A 22,133-nucleotide genomic window follows, 5' to 3' on the forward strand; every position below is an offset into this window, starting at 1 on the left:
GCTGTTTGGATGTGAACTGCCTCCCACTGTCATTGATATTTGGCTTAAGGATGCTCCAAAGGTTCTCAATAGGGTTGAGGTCAGGGGAGGATGGGGACCACACCATCAGTATTTCATGCCCATAGAATGATGCAGGGGTATTCTTTGCAGCATGAGGTGGTGCATTGTCATACATGAAGATGATTTTGTTAAAGAAACTGCTGTCATTCTGCCTTCATCTGCACCAACCTGTGGGTCTGAATCAGCTACAAATCTCTTAATAGTGCGATGATCATGCTTACGTTTTTGTGAAGTAATTGAGGTTTTCATACCTTGTCCAACTACTACAGCAGAGATCGTTGTTCTTTTCCATATTCCTTGAAAATGCTGGGCTGCTTGAGAATGTTGGTCACCCTTCTTTCGTAGTTTCTCCTTTAACTGAACTCACCTGACAAGCTAATGATCACAGGTGTCTGAGATTGATGTCAGGGATCCAAAAAGCCCAGAGACAAAACATCATCCATGAGTGTCATTGAAAAAACAAATAACTTTACCTTTTTGACACTTAAACACAAATTTCATGATAATTTAGTACGTGTGTTGAAATTTCCCTCTTCTGTTTCTGTTATGGGACATTTCTTTAAACATCTCAACTGATTAAAGAGAAGACATGGTGGCCTCAAGGTTTTTGTATCTGATATTTATTCATTAAAATTACTTTAAGGTTCTAATTTCTTTGCCCTATTATAGAAAGCACAGAGGTGAAGTGAGGAGATCGAGGCAGAACAGAAGACAGAACAAGAGGAGATGATGGAGGCCTAAACTGAAGTCGGCCTCTGATTTAGAATCAACCAGAGGAGCCAAAATTAGAGCTAATTATTCACTGTTTGAGACTCACTAAGACCAAGAGGCAGGATCGGATTTATCTGCCTCTTAGAAAACGTTTAAAATCATCCCTCTTGCCTTGAAAACATGCAAAAGAAACACGGCAGAACAAAACTCAGACTGACTGACCACATGATCAAACTAAAGGAGACTTCAAAACATTATTTCAGAGAGAAGTGAGAACCTGAAGGTTTTACTCTGTTCAAAGCAGCACATTATTAGAGAGGGATTGCATTCTGGTAAAATATGTTTAAAAGGTTTTTGCTGGAGCTACAAATGATTCCAAAATATCCCAGACGAGTCCATGTGGGTTACAGTACTGTAAGGTCTTCCGGGCGGCTTTGGGTTTCAGGTTAAGGCTGAAGAGAGTGTGTCTGCATATCGGTGTAGGACTCAGAGGGACAATGTGTTGCTGTCTGGACCTGTGCATCATCACATAAAGGGACCCTCCTCCTTTTCCTGCGCCGCTTTCCTCTCGTCTCTTCTCCTGAATCTTAGGCCTCCAGGTCGAAGCCCAATCCCACTTTGTGTCCGCCGCCGTTCACGTTCTTCCCATCAATCATGGCAGAGAGAGTGAGCTTCACTCCTGCAGGAAGACAGATCGTCAGCATCCTCAGAGGAAGGAAAGCAGACGGACAAATCGGATTTTAGAAAAGAAAAACGGCCGCTCACCTGGCCTAAGAGTGTGTGTGTATCCAACTCCAACAAGGCAGGCGTTGTTAACCTTAGTCTGAGAGAGAACAAAAACAGCAGCTTTATTAAGAACATTTCATCTTTGAAATTGATTAAATGAAGAACTAAATCAGTAAAAAATGTAAATGAGGAAAATAAAAGAAATAATTATATATTATTCAAGAATGTTTCATGGCATTAAATAAATAAATTAAAGATAATAAAATCAGTATAAAAAGACAGATTGAAAAGGATGAGAATTTTATAATCAGACTGGGTTTGAGCTCAAACTTAAGTGTAATGAGCATTGTTATATTTGTGAAAAATTCCCTCTAAATTTTAAAGTAAGCTAAGAACATCTGTATAACATAAAAAATACATTTTCTTTTTTTTTCAAAGCGTGTTAAAAATTCAATTTAAAATTTCCAACAAGATAAATTTGATCAAAATTATGAGAAATCCATGAAAGTGTTGCAAAAGTCCCATAAAGAAATATCTAAGAATAAAGAAATAAAAGACTCTTACAGAAAGACTGGCATCTTTATCCAGCTGATACTTGGCTCCAATCCCAAACCGCGTGTTGTTGCTGCCCGCCGTCCACGCCAGATGAACCGCCGTCTCCAAACTGTTGTTCACTTTTTGGTAGATGGAGCCTCCAAACTCTGTGCCATCATTTCTGTAATAACAGCACAAATGTTATAAATAAAAGTCCCATTTTTTCCGTTTCCTGCATTGGGATGTGAAGACTCACACATGGGTGTGAAGCTGGAAGTCGCCAGCCTTGTATCCAAGGGAAAAATTGTTTTGAGCGAGTTTAGACTTGGCGGTGTCGAAAGCCAGCTGGTATCCAGCCAGCCAGCCCTCGTAGCCCAGCACGGCGGCGGCGTGGACGGTCGGGCCGGCCATGTCGAAGTCCAGGTCACAGCCCAGGTTCATATAATCCCGCTTGTAACCGGTCTTCAGTTTGGCACTCTTCTTGCTAAGGAGTTGAAAAGCAATTTTCTTTACATGTTTAAAGAAAGCGTCTGGAGTTTGGAGCCTGGAGGAGTCTTCTCACCCGGTGTTTGGCACAAATGACGTGTCGAGACCAAGCTTCAAGCCCTTCGCCAGCTGCAGAGAGACACGAAACCCAAACCTGCGTTCAGTTTGGCTAATTAAGTATGAAATCGTCACATATGTCGCAGTCCTTCACCTGATCCTCCATGGTGATCTCTGTGGTGAGAGTGTTGTCGGTGTTCCATTTCTGGTTGAAGCTGAGGCCCAGCTCGTTCAGCTTGTACTTGGTCTCCAGGTGGCCTCCAGACTTCCCTGTATCCGTGTTGTTGGAGCCGGAAGTGGCGAACTCCTGCAGAGCAGACAGGGATTGTTTAAGGACGGAGAAGCTGAAAAAACGAGGCACGATAAAGCAAAGGGAAAAAGAGAAGAAGAAACTAGCAGTTTTTTAATGCTTTAAATAGTTTAAAAAGTGATGTTTAAGATGGGAAAATAAACTGGGAACTTGGATTGTGTGGGAGAGATGCTCGGCAGACTGATGGTGTCATACAGACTACAGCAGCAAACAAAGAAACTGCAGGGAGGTTGTACGACTTGGATAGTAGTGCACAAGTGTCTTACTAAAGGGCATCATCTCTCTATCTTACCATCTGAAGGATGAATCCAAAGAAGAAGCAGATAAAAGAAAAGACATAGAGGAAGTTATGGAGAAGAACCCAGATCTTACATACATGTAAATCTGCACACGGAAACAATAAAGCTGAACTTTTTTTTTTTTTCTGTCAGAGAGCAGCTGTACTTACAACACCACTCTGAGACTTGGTCTTGATGTCCAGCTTTAAAACTCCATAACCTGGCAATAAAAAGTAGGTCAAAATAAAACTTTTTTTTCTTTTTTTAATGACTGGCCTAACTGGCTGAGCCCCTGCAACAAGCCCCTTGTTCTCCCCTTTTGTCATTTATAAAAAAATAAAAAATAAAAAAATAAAAAAAACACACAATTCGTCTCCATAGCAACCATTTCATTTTTTTAGGGAGGGGCGTTCACTATGCCCATACTTCATTTTCACTGAACAAGTACTAAATGCATGGAAAATTTGGTAATTTTTGAGTATGTGGTGAGGTGAAATTTTCACTCTAAAGAAAAAAGAATTACATAAACAATCTGCTCCTTGTGGTCCAAAACCGCTGTGGGCCATAATGATAATAAATAGGAACATCCTGGTACAAAGTTGCTGCTGAATAAACAGTCGAGTTCTTTAATACATCCTGTCCTCATGAACACTCACCAAAGCCTTTGTTGAAGATGTCTTTGGCAGACTTTCCCAAGTCTGAGTATGCAGGAGGAACGGCCATTGTGCCTGAAACACAAAAGAGTCTTCACAGCAGAGGAACACAAATGTGACCCATGAACAGCTGAATTCTGGACAACTCTAAAAGTATTATTTTGGAATAAGCTAGAGCTGTTTCTTATGATGGAGTATTAATGTTAAAAAGAGAAAAATAAATAAATATATGAGAATAAAGTCGTAAAATTATGAATAATAAAAACAAACATTTTATGAGAGAAAATTCATAGAATTATGAGAAAAAAAGTCAAAATTAAAAAAAAAGTCGTAAAATGTTTAGCAAAATTTAGCAAGAATGAATTTGTAATTGTAAGCTTCTAAAGATGTAATTTTGCAAAAAGTGATGCTTTTTAAATAATTAAATGTTACTTTAGCTTTAAAATGTTTCATTACAAGTTTAATTTGTGTTCTAAAGAATTTAGATGGACAACAAACTGCACAAGAATCTCACAAAATCTGCATTTTTTAAAAAATATTTAACTATGTTTTTAATTAAAATTTTTACATTTTGAAAAATTTAATTTTTTACATTTTAATACTTTATCCTTGTAAAAGTTTGACTTTTTTCCTGATAATTTTACAATTGCATTCTCGTACAATCTTGATTTTTTCTAATAATTTTTCAACATTATACTCATAAAATTTTCACTTTTTTCTCATAATTTTACGAATTTATTCTTGTAAATTTTGGACTATTTCCCTCATAATATTGCAACCTTTTTATGTAAAATTTTGACTTTTTCCCCAAAAAGTTAGACTTTTTTATCATAATATTTGATAATCTCATACATTTTTGACTATTTATTTTTAAATTTACAACTTTATTATTGTTAAAATTTGACTTTTGACAATTCTCGTAACATTTAGTTTTTTTTTTCTTATAATTTTACAACTTTATTTTTATATTAAAATTTTTAGATATGTATTTTTTGTTTGTTTGTAGTGGCCCAAATATACAATTTTGACCTGCTACGATAAAAAATATAAATGTGAAATCTTAGCAAAATACGTTATGAATAAAATATGAGTGTTTGCTGTTACATGTTTAAACTGTGATTGCTTTCTAAGAACACATCCTCTAATAAGACTCTTTTTAATACAGTTTTCCTCTTAGTTTTTAATGAAAGATTCATTATTTTTTAAATAAAAGCTTCTCTTTTTCAGTTCAAGCAACAATTTATGTAAAAACAGTTTTTTTTTAATAACTGAAAAATACATAAAAGTTGGCAAACAAATCCTTATCAAATTGAACCATGTTGAATTGGAAATCAAATGGAAAAGTGACACTCAGCCCCGTTACACAACTAAAACGGAGGACAATCAGCGACCATCATTGCATAATAAAAACAAGCATTCAAAAATGTGTTCAAGAACAAATGCAGTAAAAACTGGTGTATAAACGAAGGAGTCTTGTAAGCACACAGACACACATAATAGAATAGCAAATATTTGCTTTGATAAAATCAGCACACTTCCCTACAGCAGGAAGTGAGCCTGTCCTACATGCAGATTCCCTGGCAAGAGTCCAGAGAAGCAGCCGTGGTTGTTAAGTTCATGAATCAATTTCTTTTTAGGAAAAAAAGCTCAGATGCAAAGAATATTTGTGGAGTATTTTTGACACTAAAGATGAGAAAGATGTATGGGGCAAAAAAAGGTGACCACAGCCGCTGCAGCAGAGCTAACATAAGCAGTAATGGGGATTGTCCGGTCAGCAGTGCACACAGCTGCACTGCACCACACAGCTTCAGCCATGACAGTCCCCTGAGTTAGCGTGCATGCACGACCTTTCAATGAATTATACAAGACAGATTTTCCCATTTGACGCAGCATAAAACACATCCTCAGGTCACCTCCAACTTAAATCTGGTTACTTTTTGACCGGCTAACTTGTACCCAGCTCATGCGGCCCATTTCTAACTACAGCATTGGAGCACCACAGAAGAGCAGGACTTTGGCCATCAGCCAGCAAACCCAGGACGGAGCCAAAGCAGACCTTCAAATGCTGGAAGGGGACAAACCATGCGCTCTGGATCTCCATCAGTCACAGATATGAATTTTCCTGACTCGCTACATGCACCGCTCACCGGGATTTTTGGGTGTGTGGTGCACACTCATCTCACAAACATCTGTGCACTCGGCCTGATGGCCTGTTCCACTCTTGTCCTGAAGCTCCACAATCTCTTCTGTCTCTGCCATGACTCTTCAGATGATGGACACAACAGGAATGTTTTGGAAAGAAGTTTGATCTCCAATATTTCATTTCACAATACCAACAGGTTTTGTGTTTGGTTTTGACTTTCGTTTGCAAAAGTAGTGCTGCAGAAACCAGATGAGGAGTAATGGAAAAATAAATAATCTAATGTTTATGTACAGATGTGCACGGATGTCATAAAAAAATCTGCAGCTGGATGATGAGACATCAACATGTACATTAACTTCCCTTGATATGGTATTTGGATTTTATGGAACACTCAAAAGCACATATTTTCACTAAAAGACACACTCCTTTGATCATCTTTTGATCTATTTAAATTAAGCGTTCCTAGTGCTTTTTTAATTATGATTACCATATTTTCTAGAGAATAAGTCGCACCAGAGTATAAGTTGCAAGAGCAAAAAAGGTCTAATCAAGAAGAAGAAGGAGTATAAATGGCACTTTTGGGAGAAAAGTCTCACATTTCAGAATAAATCCACCAAGTGTAGCTAAAATTAAATAAATAATTATATAAATACTAATATTTTGATCTGTATAAGACAAAGATCAAAGTTTAAGAGGAAAATTTCCAGATTCTCTTCCATGTTTGTTTTGGACGACACTTCTTCTGCCGCTGTCAGTAGCAAATATTTATACTCAGATGCAACGCCCTCTGGTGGTTGTTAGAGGAAACAACCGCTAAAGGTCAACCGTGTTTACTGGGAAAATAACAAATATACGAGCTTATTTATGTCTCGAAAAGAAAACGTTGCTCCTGAATACAAGTTGCACCCCTGGATGAAAAAAAAACTGCAGCTTATACTCCGGAAAACACCGTATGCTCTTTTAGACAAAAAATAATAAAGAACTCAAGGACATAGTTTCTGCAGATTGGCAGGAGTTCATTAATAATTTGCCTCTGAGTAGTGGGCAGGACCTTTGATGTAGAGTTCCCATCATCCATTTGTCTACACTTTCTCCTGCTAGCTTACAGCCCCTCACACCCCTAATCTCTCATTACCGGTGCATCAAAAACGGCGACCAATATTGGAGCTATCCAATCTTACAGTTTTGATTTAGATGCCAGCTCAGACGAGGAAAACAAAGACATACATGGATCCATTTGTCTGCAAGTGGATGAATCAAGCTTGTGCTTTGCCGTTGTACTGTAGGCTCTACGTCAAAGCTACCAGCTTTTTACAACTGCAGTTTTGTCTGCTCCTGATTGCCGATTATTGATTAAAGAAATGGTTGACTATGTTCTCCATCATGAGAAAAATAACATGTTGAAAACACCAAAAAATATAATTTTAGTCAGAGTGGGTCTTTAAAAATAAGTTTTGCTTCATAAAACATTATTATGAAACATAAAACTTTTATTTCCATTGTTTTTATTCTCTAATGAAGCCGATTGTGTTTTCTACTCTGATCCATTAAAATAGGTTTAACATCCTTCTGTGCACTTGAAATTATTTATATTTTTAATCAAATTTTTATTTGGTTCTTTTGTATTTAAAGTGTTGGGTAACGTGTGTTCGGTATACTTTTATTTAGTGGGGTCAGTATTGAAGAGCTTTTTTTCACATGCCACATGTCAAAAATCCCTGCAATCCCTTTGATGCTCTCAGTGACTAAAGTGCTGCCAGCTGACCTGCTTTTCCTGCTGAATACGCAGCTCCAACTCCGTCTTTGTCATTTCAACCGACATCTCGTCTCCACGCCGTCCACTTCTGACTCTTTCTCTTCAAGCAAGTGCAGACTCTAAACTTAGCTCTGCAGAACCTGACACTAAAACACATGACCTGGCTGTCAACGCGTGCCCTTCTCCAAGATCAACCTATTTCTACCCCTATTAAAAAACAACAACAAACAGCTGTTTATCTTCATTGTTCATCCGCGCTGGTTACACACTAACACACTCAGAGTTGTGCTTTCTTTCACAACCGGCGGAGAGCCCAGGCTGAGCTCAAAGGTGAAACTGACAGGAAAGACGCGCTCACAAACTCTGGACTCTGATCATGTATTGTTGAAAACGGTCGCGCTTCTGTTAATATAAGGTGAAAATGATGAGAAACGTATGAATTTCTAAGGGGGGGGGGTCAACTTTCTGCTGAAAAGATAAGACTTAACAGTCAGTTACTCCTGATAAGGTGCAAAGAGGCGTTTAGAGTTGGTTTCTTGTAACTTGAAGAAAATGTGTGACACCGATGAGATCAGGTGCATCGACCTTTAACAGAAAGTGCATGTTATAGAGTGGCATTTACCTGCTATTTACCACCACGTCACTCACCTTAAGTTCTGAGTGTATAATAACAACATTACTCCTCTGTGTATGCATGTCTTTACGCACTGTTTAGACATAAAATAAAACAAAAATAAACAAATAACTATCACTTTTATATATTCCAAATTGTAAATGTGATTTAAAAGACCTAAAAAAAGATATTTTACAAAAATATTCATGGGGTCACCCCCCTCTCCAGACCTACAAGTGAATGTGTTATTGTGTGCATTCTCCACCTCTGGTTTAACTGGTGGTAACAGCCTGCAGCGTGCACTGCAACCCCACATTTTAAAGTTATGACCTCCAGACCCTGTCACATAGTTCAGATGTTTGACCAAACCAGTAAAACACTTTGTAATTTTAGTTTTCTTTTCTTTTTTTTTTTCTTGAGCATACAAATATTCATGGTCAGAGTTAATGAGCGACTGAACAGGTTTTTAAACTGTTGATGATTTTCTCCCACCGCAGGCCTGGATCTGGTTTGTGCTGCTGCGGTTCTCCCACCCCTTCTGTGTGACTCATTTCTGCCTCGACACTTTAAAAAACTGTTGTCAACAAGAAAATCCTATGTGCAGACGAACGAGAGGATTTAGAAATAAAATAATTTACCCAAACAAAACGTGGACCTACCTTTGTTTTTAGAGCAAAGGAGTGTGCACAGCTTAGCAGCGCTGTTCTGTGCAGCTGGACACGGTGAAGGAGAAAGCCCAGGCTGCAACACTGCGCATGCGTGGTAGGACCCTCACAGAGGGCGGGGCCGTTGTACAATTGACATTGAACAAAAAATTAAAAAAATATATTTCTATTTATGTAAATATAATAATATATAGTGGTCTATCTTTATTGAAACGTATTTATTTAACAAAAAATATTTTTAAAAAAGTAGTATTTACCAGATATTTCCCCACTGTAAAATAGAATAGAATAGAATAGAATAGAATAGAATAGAATAGAATAGAACAGAATATAATATAAATAGTTTTATTTTTATTGCAAATGTTCAGCAAAAAATATCTAAAATGCTAAAATTATAAATAAATGCAGTATTAAAAATATACATATTATGTTTTGCTTTTATGCTGGTTCTTCATACTTCTCAGTCTTATTTACCTCCTGTCTTGCTGGATCTGAACTCAGCAGGTTGAGTTGTGACCTGCCTTTCTGACTGTCAGACTTCTTTGTTTTTGCTTTTTTCATCTCTCATGAGTCGCCAGTTCAATGCCATTATTTGTTTGACTGTATCTGACTGCATCAGACCAGTGTTTTCAACCAGTGTGGTGTGAGAAATCGCCAGGTGAGACGTGGGAAATTATTAATTTTGCAGGTGTATAACGTAACTGTATTGCCAGCTGGATAGCAGCTCTGTGTTCATCCAAACCCGTCCTGGTTACAAAGAAATATGAAAGACTGTGAAATACTTTTTTCTTTGTGTGTACTTGATTCTTATTGTGTACACTTTGATCAAAATAACCATCCATCCATCCATCCATCCATCTTCTTGACCGCTCCTTCCCTTTCGGGGTCGCGGGGGTGCCGGAGCCTATCCCCAGTCTGTCGCAGGGCCAAAATAACCATATATTGGTAATACAGACTACATTTTTTTTGGTTTTTTTTCAGTTGGTTTTGAGTCTTTTGATTTTTATGAATGAAAAAATGTTCCTTGGCTTAAAGGGGGTCGATCATACCATTCATTCCACCTCATGGGCCTCTTGTCAGTTGACTTACTTGTCAAGGAGCTGCTTTAATTTTGGCCTTTAATCTTTGCTTCTTTGCTGGGTATTGTTTTCTACCACAGTTGCTCTTATACTGATTGTCCTGGTAAGGATTTCTCTCAATGCATCATCATTCTCTATTTTCTGGAGACTTTATTTCAGGTGGTACTTCATTTCATCTTAGAGTTGATGTCAGGGTTGTCTGGTGTTCTGGCTCTCCCACAGTGTAGTATTAGTGTTTAACCTCTTCAATCTCAAGTTGGGTGTTAGCACTTGCTTTTTGGGGATGTCAGACCTCTGCGGTACTAGTTGCTTTGCAAAAAGTCTTTTTCATAAGTTTCAAAACATCCATTTACTCCACATCTTTTGCATCTATCCATCTTCAGAATTTGCTTCAGGGTCAAGCTGTTGGGAAAAGGTGGGGTACACCTTGGACAGGTTATACACTAATTAACCTTTGATCCATCTTTTTGGACTGCGGGAGGAAACCAAGCTGCCTAAAGAAATCCCAAACATGCACAAGGAGAACATGCAAACTCCACACTGGAAGGCCCCAGAATTTGAACCAAAGCCTTTTTGCAATGAGGCAAGAGCGCAAACCACTACACCACCGAGCACTATCTACCATCTATCTATCTGTCTGTCTGTCTGTCTGTCTGTCTGTCTGTCTGTCTGTCTGTCTGTCTATCTATCTATCTATCTATCTATCTATCTATCTATCTATCTATCTATCTATCTATCTATCTATCTATCTAGCTATCTATCTATCTATCTATCTATGGTTAAGTAAACCCTGATTTAGGTCTGTCAGGAAATCGCTCCACTTTACCTTAAGACAAAATTTTATTTTAAGCCAGAATTCCATGAAAAATATAAACATGTAGTCATATGTGCTGGATTTTTTTTAAATGACTATATAACAGTAATAGCAAAGTAGTTAGTGCTGCCTTACGGACAAAACTCAGGAATTAATTCGTTTTGTTACCAAGTCACGACCAGAAAACACCTGCTAACCCCACCAGTGGAAAACTACTCAATCAAAAACCGCAGTATAAGAGCGCTACTTTATAATGTAAAGTATATGTAGATGATTTAATAATTATTCATTCAGAATGTGTAAGTTTCAGCGTTGTTTTATGGGTAATAGCGCTCTTCCTCGCAGTTAGACCATTGTGCGCATGCTCCGTTGCCATAGTGAATGCTCCTACAACAAGTGGCTGAGCGTCATCGAAGAAAACACTAATCCTTTAAACGAGACATTTTCCAAGGTAAACAGAGTATATTGATTTTAGTTAGCTTTTATTTTTTGGTTAGCGTTGCCGTGCGTGTGTACTATTTCACGTGTGCTTTCGTGTTCGAGCTAATTAGCTTATTTTAGAACAAGCTAATAGTAAACAAAAGCTAATGATTCCCAAAATACATCATGTGAGTATTACTGTAAGAGCGCCACAAACAAAAGCATCAACATTTAGTTTGGTTGTATTATGAAAGAAAAAAATCATATTTAGTTTTTTCTAACAATTTTGTTATTTTAGATCAACTTTTAATTCATAAATGTCGTTTTTTTAAACATTTTTTTCCTATTTTAAAAATACGTTTTTTTTAATTCCCTAAAAATATAAATAATAAGAGCGCTATAAAACTCTCAAATTGAATCAGTTTATCTTGAATAATGCCTTTGTTCTCTTGATTTTATTTCATTTTAGTTTACTTTTATTGTTGACATTTTTCCTTTTTCTGTTGCTCATATTTGTTCTAATTCTTTTATTTTTGAGATGTTATACTGCCTTGTCTTTTGCCTCTCTATGATCCAAATGGAAATATGTTATGTAGTTTTGAATTTGTCAATAAACAATTAAAAATATATATTAAATAAAGTTTTCTTTTTTAAATACTTGTAAATATTATGATTGAGAGATGCAAAGTTGACACGATGCTTACTTAATGTGCAGAAAATGTATAAGGGATTTTTTGTGGACGATGTTGTTGTAAAATCTTTAAAGTTTCTTCTGTTTTAGATGTGTGAAGGACCTTCATCAATATCTGGCCCGATTCCCCCAGACCCCTCGCTGTTTCCTCAATACTACCAACGACCAGCTTCAGGTTAGACACCCCCAATTATGCAGCACATTAAAACATTTGTAAGTTTAATGTTTTTTTTTCTTTGTATTTTTTGAAATTAAACATTTTCCCTCAATGCATACTGAATATTTTATTTCTTCTCCATTTTGGATTCAAACAACAAAATCTTGTTGGCTTGCTTCTTTCAGCTCGTGGTCGTTTAGAGGGGAACCATGTTGGAACGCTGGGCCTTCTCTTGGGTCCGGTTGCTCCAGATCCTGTTCTGTTCCCGGGCTGCTATAGTTCTCGTACGCCAGCGCACCGTCCACGCATTGGTCCCAACGCAGCCCATATTCTGGAACGGGGTCGGAAAGGGGTCGTGGGAGAACTGATCAAACTGGACAATGTCTCAGTCAGTCCTGCTCCAAAACAGAGTGAGTGAAGCTGCTTTATAATCAATGAGTATTTTTATTGTTTTCAAAAATAATGTTTACCCATCCATTCAAGTCAAATTTTAGTTTTTTTTTTACTCATTTCAAGATTTCTCAAATGTATTGCAAACATAAGAACCCCAAATGGTAACTAAAATAATGTGTAGAAACTGGAATGTTGTGAATATTACAAGAATTTAAAAAATTAACCAAGTATTTTGCTAACTTCTGTTGCTTGACCTTGCAGAACAGAGAGTGCATGACTTTGGTAAAGAAAACGTTCGTCGGCTGAGGGAGATTCAGAAACGCTGCAAAGAGCAGGAGAGTGAGAGAGCACAGTCCCGCCCTGTTCCAGTGAAAGCTCTGTGGACTTCTCCAAAATACCAGCATGTGTCATCCAGGGTGCTGGCCCAGCTAGGGGCAAGGGCTATTCTTATTTGTCAAGAATATAAAGCTTTTGGATTTTCTGAACTTTTCTACATGAAAGTCTGATCTTTTCCTCTCATGTAGACTTCTACACCTACGGTTAAACCACAGTGTCAAAACTTTCTCAAGGCCCACTCTAACAGCAGCTGTGCATCATATTCGGGACCTTCAATCCCTCCCAAAAATTCATCCAACTTTGCACAGGATCAAGACTTGAAGGTAAAAGACTCCAAGTAATTTAGTAATCATTTATCATTCCTATTTCTTCTATTGTGACATTTTATTTTACAAACATATTTTGCACCAACATTTCAGGACAAAAATATTAATTTTAATGTTAATAGCTGTTTAAAAATATGGTTTAATGCCTATTTTAGGTCTATTAAAAAAAAATTTAATGAACAAATAAACACTAAAAACACAGTTTATTAAAACAAATAGCTGGTGTGTTGGATGCACATCTTTGACCTTTTCTTTGTCCTTTCATAAGGTGCAAGGTCAGGCCATAGACTTCATCAAACACAATGCCAGAGCTGCAGGAAAAACTGTGACTCGCCGTTCTCAGTCACTGACCGACCTCAGAGATAAACCTGTGCCCAGCGCAGTCAAAGGACAAGTACCTCAGTAGTGAGTATTCCAACAAGATAACTGACCTTCTTAACAGGCTTTACCATCTCAATAATCTCCTTCAAGATGTTATAATCTATTGTCAGGAAGCCTACAAATAACAAATGACTTAAAGTTGTGTTTCTCTTAAAACATTGCACTTACAGCCTTGAGGAAAGGAAAGCACAATGGCGCAAAGAGGAGGAGGAGAGGAAAAGAAACACACCTGATCCTACAGTCCCACCTGGTCACACCTTGATGCAGGACAGTGAAAGACAGGAAACACTGAAATCCCTTAAAGATAGTACGTTTTTTTCTAGTTAATAATGATACCTAATACATATGTATAGCGCAAGACTCTGTTTGTCTTGGATAATTATATCTTTGCTGACCTTTTTCCTCCTCAGCTCATCGCACCCTGGTGACCGAATTAAACTCGCTCCCTCTGAAAGCTGACAACCTGAGTACTCGCTCACGCCGGGCACATCTTGACTGCAGGCTTTCCGAAATTGAGGAGGCAATAAAGATCTTCTCCAGGGACAAAGTTTATATCAAAATTGATTCCTAACATCTCAAGATATAAGAGAGGAGAGATTATGATCATTAAAAATCAACACATAATTGAGATACTGCTGTAGAAAATGTGTAAAAAAAAGTTGTACATTAGGCTTATTTGTTTTGAATGCCTTTTTTATTTTAGATAATTTATAAATAGTATGCTATCTACATGAATTGACGCATATGTGCTTGTAATTTATTTATTTATTTATTTATTTTGCTTTTGAGCTGTATTTGAACTGTCGGTAATGAAAATATATTTTTAAACTAAATCTTATCCATAATACTTTGTACAGAACCAGTGTCTTTGTCTTGTTTATTAATCAATATTTACCCATACATAAATACAAAAATACATCTTCCCTTTTTGACGAAGTGCGCATGCGCCCCCCCCCCCACTACGTCTCATTGTTCAGTGTAAGCTAACCTTTTGCTAACGTGCTAGTGACAACTTACAGCTTTGAATTGCTCCTACGTGTAAATATTTCTTAAGAACTTTAACAAACACACACTACGAGTGTTAATTCCATCCACTATGAGTAAGAGAAAAGCACCACAAGAATCTCTAAACGAAGGAATAACGGACTTTCTTATTGGTAAGTGAAGCTAAGGTTTGCTAGCAGAAGCTAGCCTTTCCATTTAAAAAATAAATACCCTAATATCTTGCGAGGTGTGTTGTACATAGAGTAACCACATTAATATCTTGCCTTCGTTTGTTTGTAAGCATCCCGATTGTTTTAAAGTATAATATATCTTATCTTAAAGACTAAAATAATGTAAACCATAAACCGACTTAAGCTAGCAGAGTTTAAACTAATGAATGGAGTGATCAGTGTTGTGGAGATGAAGAGAATGACTTCAATCTGTTTCTGTTTACAGAGTTGGCCAACTATGAGAAAAATGTCAACAGGGCAATACACAAGTACAATGCTTACAGGTATGTTTGGACAACAAAATTTGAAAGAGTAAAAAAGAAATGAAAGCATCATTGTTGTTTATTTTTATAATAATTACTATAGAAATAATGCCTGCCCAAAGCATTCCCCTTACTATTTTAACATTTTAATATGTTTTTGCTCTTCTAATCCCACCAGTAAACTATATAAAACATTTGCTGAATTTGTCATAGATCTGTGAACCTAATATTGTGTTTGTGTTAATGTTACACGAGGTTGTTTTGTGGTACTTTCTGCTTTCTCTATTTGCTGCTCCCCAGGGATCACTGCAGCGAATCATCCGCCTCCATCTACTAACCTTCTCCTCTGCATTCTCCTCACTCACTCTACCCACCTTCATCTCCTCCTCAACAACATCCATGAACCTCCTCTTTCCTGTAGCTCCATCTTCAGTATCTTTTAGTCAACATTACTGTTCTTCCTTTGAACATGTCCAAACCATCTCCATCTTACGGTGGCCCTGAAGGTCAAATCGCATCAACAAATCCCTCGATCTAAAAATGTTTAGAAAAAGCTGTATTACATTTTAGAAAGCAAAGCAAAATTCCAGAAACCAAAACTTGAAAAGCAAAAGAAATAAAAAAAACTTTTCCAGAAAACAAAATTAAATGTTAGAAATTAAACTCAATGAGAAATGATGATGTTAGTCTATAATTTCCACTGAACGTTATTTGGCATGGAGCACTACTGGAAATCATCCAGATTTCTCATACTACCTACCTTATCTGGTTTCTTGTTGCATTTCATTTTTTTTTAACATTTAATGTGGTTTTCTGGATATTACTTGTGTTTTTTTCTTTTTATTTCTCTTTTTTTTCCAAAAGTGTCACGCTGTTTTGTTTTTTTTATATTTGCCTTGCTCTTTTAATTTTTGTTGTGATCTTAAAAATGTTTTTGTGCTGAGTGATTTATTAATACAGTTTATACGTCAGGGCCACCGTACCATCTGCTTCCCTGGATTTATCTTCAAAATATCTCACATCATTCCATATTCTGTCCATCCTGGTCACCTCAACATCTTCATCTTTGCTACCTCCATCTCTGCTTCCTCTTTCTCAGTCTCCAAACTTAAAACATGGCTGCTCTCACCACATTCTTCTAGATTTTTCTTTTCTTTCTTGCTTTTGTCCCACATCACACCTTCCTCCACCCATTCCAACCTGTTAATACACGCGTCTTTACTTCTCCCACACTCTCTGTTGTTCTGGACTGTTGACCCTAAGTACTTAAAGTTCTTCACCTCTGCTCCATCTGACCTGTCTGTAACATAGATTCTTTTCTTATCTTCTTCAGTCAACTTTTCATACCTGCTTTGATTCGTTTTAACTTTGCAATCATATTGTCTTTTCTTTCTCTCTTTGTGTTTGTGTTAGGAAAGCAGCATCTACCATTTCTAAATATCCCAACAAGATTAGGAACGGAGAAGAGGCAAAAAAACTGGTACATGCTGATAGAAGTGCTTTATTCTATTCTGTTGTGCTTTCAGACTTTATATAAATTAGAATTTTATTTTGTTTTAAATGGAACTAAATTTAGAATTTTTAAGAAAATAACTGGATTTAAATCATATATATGTTGTCACATTTAACTGTTTTCTTTCTATGTTTTGTGCATTTTGTTGTAAAGTATTAGACTTTACAGAGTACATGTCAAAAACCGTCAGCTGCAGATAATTGGGCTGTAAAAATAATCTGCTATTTGATTTGAAATTTTCAAAATAAAAACTTGTTCTGTCTCAAATAAGAATGTGTATATGTTGTTATAAGTGTTACTATGAGATCAGTTTTAACCTAAAATGTTAACTTAAAACTCCCAAACATTCTTAGGCATCCGCCTATTAAAATGCTATTTCTCTTTCATATTTCAGGAGGGTGTTGGTGCCAAAATAGCAGAGAAAATTGATGAATTTCTACAAACGGGCAAACTAAGAAAACTTGAAAAGGTGAGAGTTTGCTGATACCATGAATCCATGTTGTCACTCAAACTGATGTACTTTTGTTTTTGAATAGATCCGAAATGATGACACCAGCTCTTCCATCAACTTCCTCACCAGAGTTACTGGAATCGGGTATGTTGATGACGTAAAAACGGTATAACTGGAGACATGGTTTATGTACATTTACAGTTGCCCCTCAAGAGAACCTCATAAAGTTTTTTTTTCTTTAAAGTTGTATATTACGCACATCTAATTTACTTAAAAATTCCCTTAAAATTTATGTATAATTTGTGTTTTCACTTTAGACCTGCTGCTGCCAGGAAGTTTTTTGAAGAAGGGGTGAAGACATTAGATGGTTTGTAAAATCTCTGATGTGCTTTCCTACTATATATATATATATATATATATATATATATAGTGAAATCAGTACATTTTAAAACATGTTTTTAATTATCTTCATTTTCTTTTTCTTTTGCAGATTTGAAAAAGGTCGAGCACAAACTTAACCACCATCAAAAGATTGGACTCAGGTGAGTTTGACTAAAAGTTTTACATTTACTTACTCAAAAATGACTGTTTAGTGACTAATCTGCTTCATTTAGGTACTTTGAAGAGTTTGAGAAAAGGATCCCAAGAGCTGAAATGGAAACAATGGAGGTAGCTTTTCCTTTTCTTCTATGTTATCTAATGACTGTGTTATGCATTTATCCGTCTTATCGTCATCTTGTGTTTTTAAGGCTCTTATTATTGCCGAGTTGAAGAAAATTGATCCAGAATATATCGGAACAATTTGTGGAAGCTACAGAAGAGGTATCCTTTGCTGTCTTCAGTCTTTTTCTTTACCAGTTGGTGGGTGTGTAACTGTTTATGGCTTCCAGGTGCAGCGTCGAGTGGTGATATTGATATTCTGCTGACCCATCCAAACTACACCTCACAGACTGAGAAGCAGGTAAAAAACATAAATAAAAGCTCACGAAAACTTTAATTTTCATCCTCATCTGCAGCTAAGTTTGTTCTGTTTTTGTCCTCAGCCCAAGCTCCTCCACGCTGTGGTTGACCACTTAGAGTCCATTGGGTTTGTGACTGACACTCTGTCCAAAGGAGACACCAAGTTCATGGTGAGCTTGTTTTTCTTTCATGTGCTCAGCTCCATGCAATTCCATTAGGTAACACGGTTAGTGTAGTAAGTGCATGCATCAGCTGCAGCACATGACTCTGCTCATGATATGTTGTTTTTTTAGGGTGTCTGCCAGCTGCAGCAGAGCGGTGATGAGGATGATGGGGATGAGGAAGAATACCTTCACAGGCGTATTGACATTAGGTCATTTTATTTTGATGCCAAAAATGTGTTTTTCAAATTTTACAAATACATTCATTCATTAAGTCGATTCTAGATTTACTGCAAGGAGTTGTAGTGGAAACTTTTTAGACTATTAGAAGGACCAACTTGAATGTTGCATAACTGCATTTGTCCCAGTTATTCGAGTAATTTGTTGAACAATCCAAACAAAACCATTCACTGTTCTGCTCTATCTGTACCTTTTGATTGAATTATATTTTCCTTTTCCGAAGGTTGATTCCCAAAGACCAGTACTACTGTGGAGTTTTGTATTTCACTGGAAGTGACATCTTCAACAAAAATATGAGGGCTCATGCTCTGGAGAAGGGCTTCACTCTAAACGAGTACACCATACGGCCACTTGGTGTCACCGGTGAGTGTTAGGACCATGAATATATATAACCATAGATTCTATGTTTTATTGTTTAGATAAGGTTGCATTTTTATTTGTTTTGTGTGATTTTTTTTTTTCCAGGTGTGGCAGGAGAACCTCTGCCGGTGGACAGCGAGAGAGACATTTTTGAGTACATCCAGTACAAATTTAAGGAGCCCAAAGACCGCAGCCAGTGAAGGACAAGACGGCCTCCTGCTGAAACTATCTTTGAAATAGAGTGGCTTTAAAAAAAAACTGTGTTGATGTTACTTTTTAATACGTCCTCTTGTGATACGACAAAGGAAACTACCCAACATTTTAATGGTTTGATCATGTTTTTAACCAGGAAATACACAGATTTGGAAAAGAAAAAAAATCTTTTTGGATGGAATTCAACTTTATTGTAGTTTAGAAATCATTGTAAACATTGACTTTCTGTTTGGACTTAAAATGTGCTTTTCATTTTATTATTAAAAGGGAATATTACCTCTAAAGTGTGTTAATAACCCCTAAAACATCCGTTTGTGTAGGGAAATGTTTGTATCTTATTTCTTTAGTTGTACATCATTTTTTTTTTATTTCTTGCATCTTATATTGGGGGCAGACTACATAGAAATGTTACAAAGACAACCTGACAGATTCAGTTTCCATGGGTACACTAGATTTTTTTAAAGAATTCTTCAGGCTCTGAACCTTTTAAGTTCTTACAATCAAAAATGTGTTTTATTTGAATGTGCTGAAAAACTTGAGTCCTGTGTGGTATTTTGGATATGAAAAAGCAATGTGCTGTAGATCGAAGTAAATTATTCTTTGTTGTCAAACTTGAATAGAATATGGGTGTTTTTTTTGACAAAATATATATTTAAAATGATTTGTTTTGGAGTTTTGTTACATTTTTTAAACAAAATTATAAAAAATGTATGAGTTGGTAATAAAACTTTAGTAAGAGATTTGATACAATATGTATATACTTAAGAGATTGCTAAAATCTTTATAGAGAAATAGAAAATATTAGGATAGACATCACATATGTGGTGATTTCTTTTTTTTTTTTGTGAGGCTGTTTTGACAATTAACTCACATTTATTGAATAGTTTTGGGCAAAAGTATTTTTTTCCTGATGACACCACAACCCTCCCAACACCACATCCCCATGTGACTACTGAGAAAAAAAAAATATGAGAGCCCATTTGTTCATCACAGCACCACTTTTAACACATTATTGACAAAAGTCATACCACTGCGTTAAATAAATGTTTTTGTTTATTTGATTGTCCTTTCTTTTTTAACGCTATCTCACTGTCCCGCACATTATCGCATGATCAAATCATTTCCAGTTGATGCTCCAGCAGCAAACCTTGTGCCGCAGTGCATTGTGGGTTGAAATAAAATGCGAAGAGAAACACCACGAAAATAGCTCCGCGCTATCCAATGGCGATGTGTTTTGTGCTGGTTGCGACCAATAGGAGCGTACCAAGGCAGCAGTTTTCCACCGTTACACACCCACATTACTTTTGTGTCAACCACTTCGCGGGAGTTGTCGCCTCTGAAGCAGTCATCTTTTTAAAACTAGGCTCACTGCTTAAGGTGGACCAGAAGGTACGTTATTTATATTTTCATTATTTTGTGGCGTATATATTTTTTTGCATGTTCTGTGGTGTATTTTTTTCTCCGATGAATGAGCGGCGCGTTATTATTGAGCTTTAGCTAATTCAGCATCACATCATTGCAGAGTGCGCATGTGGCCACCTGCGGCAAACAAACATCTCATTTTTTTTTATTTATTTTTTTTTTTTACAAAAAATTATGTTTAAATCGTCCTCTTTTGAGATTTTATTGAAGCATTTAGTTTAATATTTTGTACCGTTTTATTGTTTTATTAATTTATTGTTAGCTTGTTTGTCCTCCCTTTGCTAACATCATCAGAGGGAGGCGGTTTAGATTCTACTCCTTGGTCCGATCAATTGTTGATGGAAAACCTGGAAAAAATTGACTCGATCATCTGAAATGTCTTACGTATCCATAGAAACTACGCAGAGCACGCACACTGCCAGCCTCCTTGTGATGGAAGTTATGTAATACTTGTAGAAATGGCTCGTACAAATATTATGTAGCTGTTATGTAACTGCCCATCAATAAAGAAGCATTTTCCCCCTCTCGTTGCTGTTCCTACAGTCTACCATACTGTATATGACGCCTGTGAGGGTGATGATTTTTGTCCTTTTGTGTTTTGGTTACCCAGGGCAACCATGTCTGACAGAAAGGCAGTGATCAAAAATGCCGACATGTCGGAGGACATGCAGCAGGACGCCGTGGAGTGTGCCACACAGGCCCTGGAGAAGTACAACATCGAGAAAGACATTGCTGCATACATTAAAAAGGTGAACATCAGTGCACACAATTCGCCTCATAACCAGTCAAAATAGAGATTTTGACACTGAACAATCAGACTAAAGAAAACTAAGTAATTGGGTTCAAAAAGTCACATTTATGAAAATATGTACATTATGATTGAAAGTCATCCTTTATTTCAACTAGAAGCCAGTCATATGTCAGAATTAGAAAAATTAAGATAATTTAGGGGAAAACTGAAGCAAAAAAAAAATTATATATCACCATCTGTGATTCCAAATGGTTAGATCCAAGAATATTTGGTAATACCGCACCATATGTAGTCTATTATAGAAGGGTGATGCATGAGTCAAATAATTGAAAACATACTGCTCATAATTGCCTCCCATCTACAATCTAATCAGCATGCTCCAATACAACTTTTACCCAGCATGATAACTCTGGACATCTGTGAAGTTTGCTCCATAACAATCAGAATCTCTTTTTCTTTCACAGGAGTTCGACAAGAAATACAACCCGACTTGGCACTGCATCGTTGGGAGGAACTTCGGCAGCTATGTGACTCACGAGACCAAGCATTTCATTTACTTCTACTTGGGTCAGGTGGCCATTCTGCTGTTCAAGTCCGGCTGAGGAAGGCGGTTTTTGTTTTTTTTTTTAAAGAAAAAAAAAACCTCACTTGACCAGAAGTACAGTACTGACGGACTCCACAAAAGGCACTAATCATTCCTTGGCAAGGGGCCTTTTTCTGTGCTGCTTTCTACCCTGTTGTTTTGAGGATAATACTCGTGGCCATGCTAAAGAGATCAAATTCTTGTATTTATTTTTGTCTTGTTACATTAGACGTGTCATTTTTTTAATTAAAACATAGCTGTTAAGCTGTCCAAGTTCAATGTCTGCTGTGATCATTTAATTACTTTCTAAGAATTAAATGAACTATAAATTCTCAGATGCTTTCAAAATGCATCTTCAGGATCAATTGTTTATGGAATAAAACCACGGGCCGCAGTGGTGGGTGATCTTACAT

At 36.8% G+C, this 22,133-nt stretch overlaps 4 protein-coding genes across 11 annotated transcripts; 3 read left to right on the forward strand and 1 right to left on the reverse strand.

Moving 5' to 3' along the window:
- Nucleotides 1-663: 663 nt before the first annotated feature.
- vdac3 (voltage-dependent anion channel 3) lies at nt 664-9,123 on the reverse strand. 4 transcript variants are annotated; one of them, XM_036213428.1, is made up of 11 exons: nt 8,987-9,084; nt 5,963-6,078; nt 3,819-3,890; nt 3,333-3,382; nt 3,177-3,179; nt 2,729-2,881; nt 2,594-2,646; nt 2,288-2,515; nt 2,062-2,212; nt 1,537-1,594; nt 664-1,450 (listed from the first exon to the last, which is right to left on the reverse strand). In XM_036213428.1, the coding sequence occupies exons 2-11, from the start codon at nt 6,072-6,074 to the stop codon at nt 1,359-1,361; spliced, it is 972 nt and encodes a 323-aa protein (XP_036069321.1). In that variant the 5' UTR covers nt 6,075-6,078; nt 8,987-9,084; the 3' UTR covers nt 664-1,358. The 4 variants fall into 4 exon arrangements, with proteins under 4 accessions (XP_036069321.1, XP_024130643.1, XP_036069322.1 ...); XM_024274875.2 differs by lacking the exon at nt 5,963-6,078 and having other exon boundaries at nt 8,987-9,123; XM_036213429.1 differs by lacking the exon at nt 3,177-3,179 and having other exon boundaries at nt 8,987-9,082.
- A 1,928-nt stretch (nt 9,124-11,051) lies between these two features.
- Nucleotides 11,052-14,217, forward strand: enkd1 (enkurin domain containing 1). 5 transcript variants are annotated; one of them, XM_024274863.2, is made up of 9 exons: nt 11,058-11,140; nt 11,231-11,336; nt 12,087-12,171; nt 12,339-12,563; nt 12,808-12,980; nt 13,071-13,205; nt 13,477-13,613; nt 13,760-13,896; nt 14,000-14,217. In XM_024274863.2, exons 2-9 carry the CDS (start codon nt 11,247-11,249, stop codon nt 14,158-14,160), a joined length of 1,143 nt encoding a protein of 380 aa, XP_024130631.1. In that variant the 5' UTR covers nt 11,058-11,140; nt 11,231-11,246; the 3' UTR covers nt 14,161-14,217. The 5 variants fall into 5 exon arrangements, with proteins under 5 accessions (XP_024130633.1, XP_024130630.1, XP_024130631.1 ...); XM_024274865.2 differs by having other exon boundaries at nt 11,052-11,336; nt 12,072-12,171; XM_024274862.2 differs by having other exon boundaries at nt 11,052-11,336.
- Nucleotides 14,218-14,522: 305 nt separating this feature from the next.
- On the forward strand, nt 14,523-20,020 carry polb (polymerase (DNA directed), beta). The gene is made up of 14 exons (XM_024274867.2): nt 14,523-14,746; nt 15,030-15,087; nt 16,480-16,546; nt 16,974-17,048; nt 17,116-17,174; nt 17,348-17,397; nt 17,521-17,572; nt 17,645-17,699; nt 17,780-17,852; nt 17,921-17,991; nt 18,074-18,160; nt 18,284-18,363; nt 18,615-18,754; nt 18,857-20,020. Exons 1-14 carry the CDS (start codon nt 14,686-14,688, stop codon nt 18,949-18,951), a joined length of 1,023 nt encoding a protein of 340 aa, XP_024130635.1. The 5' UTR covers nt 14,523-14,685; the 3' UTR covers nt 18,952-20,020.
- A 175-nt stretch (nt 20,021-20,195) lies between these two features.
- dynll1 (dynein, light chain, LC8-type 1) lies at nt 20,196-21,999 on the forward strand. The gene is made up of 3 exons (XM_024274871.1): nt 20,196-20,353; nt 20,997-21,135; nt 21,602-21,999. The coding sequence occupies exons 2-3, from the start codon at nt 21,004-21,006 to the stop codon at nt 21,737-21,739; spliced, it is 270 nt and encodes an 89-aa protein (XP_024130639.1). The 5' UTR covers nt 20,196-20,353; nt 20,997-21,003; the 3' UTR covers nt 21,740-21,999.
- The last annotated feature ends 134 nt before the right edge of the window (nt 22,000-22,133 follow it).

Source organism: Oryzias melastigma, linkage group LG9, assembly GCF_002922805.2.
Source record: "Oryzias melastigma strain HK-1 linkage group LG9, ASM292280v2, whole genome shotgun sequence".
Taxonomy (NCBI): Eukaryota; Metazoa; Chordata; class Actinopteri; order Beloniformes; family Adrianichthyidae; genus Oryzias; species Oryzias melastigma.